The sequence below is a fragment of the Herpailurus yagouaroundi genome, unplaced genomic scaffold, assembly GCF_014898765.1.
Source record: "Herpailurus yagouaroundi ecotype Mexico unplaced genomic scaffold, PumYag 208, whole genome shotgun sequence".
NCBI classification, from domain to species: Eukaryota; Metazoa; Chordata; class Mammalia; order Carnivora; family Felidae; genus Herpailurus; species Herpailurus yagouaroundi.
Window position 1 is genome coordinate 8,676,231 of NW_024412439.1, and position 6,000 is coordinate 8,682,230.

General features: G+C 54.1%; 1 protein-coding gene across 1 annotated transcript in view; it reads right to left on the bottom strand.

Moving 5' to 3' along the window:
• Positions 1-6,000, bottom strand: part of USP43 (ubiquitin specific peptidase 43) — a gene marked incomplete at its 5' end in the record, with an annotated part of 57,493 nt that overhangs the window by 46,273 nt on the left and 5,220 nt on the right. The window contains one exon of the mRNA XM_040453210.1: positions 4,768-4,871. Coding sequence (XP_040309144.1) covers positions 4,768-4,871 — 104 coding nt within the window. The remainder of the gene's footprint in view (positions 1-4,767; positions 4,872-6,000) is intronic.

The window sequence follows — 6,000 nt, forward strand, 5'->3', positions numbered from 1 at the left end:
CTCCTCTGCCATCCTGTTTCTCCGGATCCTTCTCCCACCTTTACCCATCATGTACCTAGACTGAAGTAAGCCCGGAGGATGTATTTTTGCCACTGGGAAATTTCCCTGTTTTTGCACTTAAGCAAACAAATGAAAAAGAATATTTTTCTTTGAGTTATCCACTGTGTTAAGTCTACGAAAGCTAAGCGAAGCAAAACGTATGGTCTTCAGAATAGACTGCGGAAGGGATGTGAAATACACCTGTTTTTCAAAGATGAGTAATGACAACAGAGTGAATGGGACCCACAGATCAGGGAGAGAGAAGACTCTGGACGTTTCCAGGCTTCAGCCACCCCGACACGTGACCTCAGGAGACCTTCTAACCTCACCATGTCCTCACTATCCCTGCCGGCCATTTGCAGCCCTGTCCTATTGTCCCCCAAGCTCTCATGGGGTAGGGAGTGGGGGAGGGGGCAGAAAACCACCCTGCTGCCCTTCACGGCTCCCTCAGGGCTAGAACCCAGGGTTTCATCACTTACATATAAGGTCCAGTGCTCATCCTCACAAATGGCCTCCTTAATGCCCATCCCCCATCTAGCCCCCCCCAACCCTGTTTGTTCTCTATCTTTAAGAGTCTCTTGTGGTTTGTTTCCCTCTCCCCGCTACCCGCCCCCCCCCCAGCCCCTTCCCATATATTCATCTATTTTGTGTCTTAAATTCCATCAAATTGCTTCCAACGCAAAAGCGAACAGAACTGCCCTTGGCTTTCCGCCAAGTATAAATGCCCAGAAGTGAGCCCCGGGCCCTTGATGATGCCCTACTCTGACCTCTCCCTGCGGCCGCAGACACACTCTACCCCTCACGCCCGCCCTGCGCCACCTGCTCCCAGGACAGAGGACCCGATGTCTCCACCGGCAATGGTGACTCTGAGGACACACAGGTAAGATGTCACCTCTCGGAGATCGGCTGTGAGAAAGCCTTCACAAACACGCTCGGCCACAGGGGAAATGCTGCCTGTTACGGGGACCAGGTAAGACTTCTCTGCGAATAAAAGCCAGGAGCCCCGAAGAAAAGAATACACGCAGGTGCGCATGCGCAGACCCACAGGCGCGCATGCGCACGCCCCCCCCCCCGCAGGTGCATTCCCACGGCCTCCCCTCCTGTGGCCCAAACTCCAACACAGCGGCGCTCCGCGGTTATGAAGCTCACGGAGGTTTTTTTAGGTTGTGGTACGAACCATATGGAATAACTGATTATTTTCCCTGTAGCCCGTAACCTCCAGCACCCTGAGGCCAAAGCCAAAGCTGAAAACCCAACACCCTAAAAGGGAGGCGGCACCCTCACTGAACAGGGGTCTCTGAATTCACCCACAGTGAATCCTCTCTTAAAGAAGGCCGATACCGCGGCGACTTTCCATCCCCAGCAAGCCCTCCCTGAAGAGTGCCCAGGGCCTCAGGAAACACCACCAGCTTGGAGGTGGTATCCGTTGGCCACTCTAGAAAATCGCTTCCCAGAGCTCAAAAGCCCTCGCCCAGACGGACATCCCTAACTGTATTTTTTTCTTTACTACAGACTATCAGGCACAAAGCAGGTATTTTCAGCTGTCACTGGTCCCCCCCCCCTTTTTTTTTTCTTTTTAGCTTGAACACCTCAGTTGTTACTCTTCATCCTACAGTAATCTACCCAGAGAGCGCTTGCGGTCTTGAATATATCTGATCGGCTTAAAGTCAGTTGCTCAGGAATCATGCCCTGACTCAGCCCACGCCGATCACAGACCGTGTGATCACGTGATTTATAATAAGAAAATACATATTTGGTTTTGGTCCTGGTTCCTGGCACAGGGCTCCTAAAACTCTTGGAATTACCTAAAAGATGGGAGCCAGAAGGACAAAAGGGCCACCTTTCAACCACACCTGAGTTACATTAATGAGGGGACTCGGGGATAGCCCCAGACACCTGAGGATGAGGGCCGGTGGCCAGGGGAAACAGTTGGGGGCGGGGGAGGGGGTTGGAAGTTTCAGTCCCGCCCCTCCACTTCCAAGGGAGGAAAGGAGGACCAGAGGTTGAATGAATCACTAGGGATCAGCGGTGTAACCAATCACATCAAGTTAAGGAGGCCTACAGAAAAAAACGCTCCCAGGAGAGGTCTGGAGAGCTTCCAGACTGGTGAACACGTGGGGGTCCTGGGGCAACGGCGCACCCGGAGAGGGCAGGGAAACCCTGCACCGGCTGCCACACACCTTGCCGGAAGCATCTTTTGCGTCTGGCTGTTCAGAGTTGTATCCTTTTACAATGAGTTGCTGATCTAGGGAGTTAACTGTTTGCCTGAGTTCTGTGAGCAGCTCTAGCAAGTGACCGAACGTGAGGAGGGGGCCCTGGGGACCTCTGATCTGTAGCCGGCCAGTCAGAAGCACAGGTGACAGCTCGGGACTTGGGGCGGGGGGGGGGGGGCCGCCCCCCCCGCCCCGGGGGGGGGAGCAGTCTCGTGGGACTGAGCTCTTAAGCTGTGAGATCGGACGCTGTGTCCAGGTAAACAGTGTCCGGAACGGAGTCACCCTGGAGGACACTCAGGTGGTGTCCACAGAGAACTGCAGGATTGCCTGGTGTGGGGAAAACGCCCACGCGCCTGGTGCCAGAGGGTCTGTAGGCGGGGTAGGAGGAGAGAGGGGTGTAAAGAAAACAAGACTTTTTTCCTTTTACACCTGTAACACGCATCTCAAAGCATCTGCCAGTGATAACGCCCCATAAAATCCCAGGAGGCACCCTAGATGCCTCCCTTTCTCTCAGGCCCTCCCCTTGCACTCTTAGAGTCATGAACGAGACCTGTTGAGTCTACATGCAGAACACGTTCCAGCCCGTGCACTCCTCTCCATCTTCCCTGCTACACCCCCCCCCCGGGGGGGGGTCTCATGCACCATCACTCTCCCACCATAGTCCCTCAGCCACACCCCGCTTCAAATGTTGCAGTGGCTTCCTGTGCCCTTCAGACGGAAGCCCACACTTGGACAGGACACCTTAGACACGTCCCCCGTCCACCTCTCCAGCCTCACCTCCCACCCCTCCCCACCTGGCTGCTCCCTTGGCCTTTCTGTCCCTCGATGTGCCAACATCATTCCAACCCCGGGCCCTTTGCCTCTGCATTTTCCTCTGCCTGCATGACCTTGTCCTCAGAGATGCGAATAGCTGATTCACTGTCTCTGGGTTCTCAGCTCAAATGTCCCCTCTATTGAGAAGCCTTCCCAGACCTTTCTGATTACCTTATCTAGAGCTGGCCGCCTCCCACCCCCCACATCCCAAGCTGTGTCTTATCATTTCAATTATCACTACCTCAAAGAGCTGCTGTGACGTGTGTGAGCGTTACCCAACACCTCCCCCAGCAGAACGTGAGCTCCTTGAGAACAGGGGCTGTGCCTGGTTCACAGCTGGACTCTGGCACCGAGAAGGAAGGGGCTCGTAGCAGGTTAAACAGTAAATATCTCGGGCATCTCTAGAATCGAATAGCTAGAGAGCATGTGGGGTCTTTGGTTGGAATTTCTCTCTCGTGGCCAAGGAGTGGTGCTCCTGGCTGTAACGGGTGGACCATGCACCACAGCCAACTCTCAGATACTTGAAAGAAGGGAAGAAAGAGAGCATGCGTGCACAGGAGAGGAAGAGGGAAGAGAGAACGCTATGAGCCAAGAGATAAGTAAATTGGTTGTGCAAAGACACCAACGAGGGGTACCTGGTGTCCCTTCCCCGCAGTCTAACCGACCCTGGCCTTAGGCTCCCTTTCCCTCCTTCTAGCTGTTCTTTTCTCCTCCTCTCTTCTTCTTTTCCTGTCCCATTTTTGTTTCAAGCAGCCTCTGCTCTGGGCACCTGAAGATAAATAAGGCAGACACCCTGCACGTAGCTTTCATGGCTAGCCATGAAATCTAGGTTCCTTCCAGTACGCACACCGCATCTCTCGGGAAATAAACGGGCCTTACTTCATGCACAACAATAAAACGTAGACTCGTTGCGGAGCGTTTTTAAGTACCCAGTAGGCTAAGCAACCAAGGACTGTGTCACCCAGAGGAGGTTGTCTGTAACCGATGGTTTCCCCTGCATCCTGATTATCTGTCCTTGCTGAATATGCTCCCGCCCATTTGATCCTACTCAGCCTTCGGAGCCCCCATCAAAAGGCACACCTCCTCCAAGAAAGCCCAGGGAGGTTTCTTCCCCACTTTAGACTGCTCACTGCAATCAAGGTCTCATGAAAACATTATAGTACTTGGAAATACGCTGTCTTATAGGAATCTCTCAGCTGTCACAGATAGAAGAGCCCAAGGAGAAGTTTTCTGAAGGCAAAGCCTGCATAGTTATATATATATACATATACGTATATATATACATATACATATATATACATATACATATATATATACATATATACATATGTATATATATGCATATTTTACATCCTCCACGCTGATGGGAAATCTCAAACTTGAAATTACTTGGTAAACTGAACAACCTCTCAGTGATCGCCTGCGGGCGAAACCCTGGCCTCCGCATTCACACTCTGTTAGAACCCCTTCAGGAGGAGACGGGAGACCCAGGAGCCAGCAAGAAGGGAAGGAAGAAATCCTAACGGCCAGAGACAACAAGGAGTGAGGGGCTGCCTGGGATTTCCAATGGGAGACAGGAGGGTTGTCGTGTGTTCCTGTTGTTTTGCAATCTCGGGGCAGCGTGGCGATGGGAGGCCAGTTACCAGCAGCTAAGTCTGGGCGATCCCTGCTAAGCACACCCCACCCTTACCTAGATTCTTACCTATACTGGGCTTGAAAGTGGCTTTGCACAAAGCTTTGGCCTAGGGGAAGCTGAGCCGATGGGGACAGGAGGTGCTCAGGGGTCCTGCTGGCTTCAGGCTGAGGCTGCAAAGAAATGAGGGAAGGAAGCAAGATTAGGCACAGACCAGTGAGCCCTGGCCTCCTCCTGAGCCCGCTTCACCCCTCCCTGGGCCAGGACGCTGCAGGACCTGACCCCTCTGGGGAGTCCCCCACAATTTACTGCTCCGCCAGTCTCTAGACCTCCCAGACCCCCTCACGCACAGAAGGTGCTAAATGAGCAGAGCTGAGGCGTGAGCCCTGGGAGCCCCCACACGCTCAGCCAGGCTCAGCTCCGATCTCTGGAGCGACTGCCCCGTTCTTGTCTCCATCCTGCTGGGCCCCATGTGTCTACGCCTCCTGCGCCTTTTGCTGGGCACGCTGCCACCGCTCAATGCGTCCACACCACATCTCCCATCTTTTGGCTGCTAAACCGCCCCATCCGCCTCTCCGCGGGAGCCAGTCTTCATGCGAGCCCCAGACAAACCAGGCTTCGTGCCCTGGCATCATGTGGAAGCTCCCTTCACCCCACGTCGATCCTACCACGCCCCTCCGTGCTGCCCCTTATGTGTTCACTTGTTACTGCTGATGGCTGCAGCAGCAAATTCCCACACGCTGCGGGCTGAAAACAGCAGGAATGTATTCTCTCACAGTTCCGGAGGCCAGACAGCCAAGATCAGCATCCCCAGGCCCCAGAGCAGGCGTCAGCAAGGCCACGCTCCCCGCAGAGGCTCTAGGGGAAGCCTTGCCTCTCAGGGCCTCTGGTGGCTGCAGAATCGTGGCTTGTGGCCCCATCACCCCAGGCTGTAAGCCCAGCATTTTGGAAGAGCCAAGGAAAGAGCCGAGGAAAAAGGAACACGTGTGAAGTGTTCGGAGGGAAGTATACCAAGGTCCAAGATTTAATTTCAAATCCATCAAGGGGCGCCTGGGTGGCTCAGTCGGTTGAGCGTCCGACCTCGGCTCAGGTCATGATCTCGCGGTTTGTGAGTTCGAGCCCCGCGTCGGGCTCTGTGCTGACAGCTTGGAGCCTGGAGCCTGCTTCCCATTCTGTCTCCCCTTTTCAATGCCCTACCCAGTTCAGTGAGCAGCACACAAGCAGGATTAAGAATCAGCCTCCAGGGGGCGCCTGGGTGGCTCAGTCGGTTGAGCCTCTGACTTCAGCTCATGACATGATCTC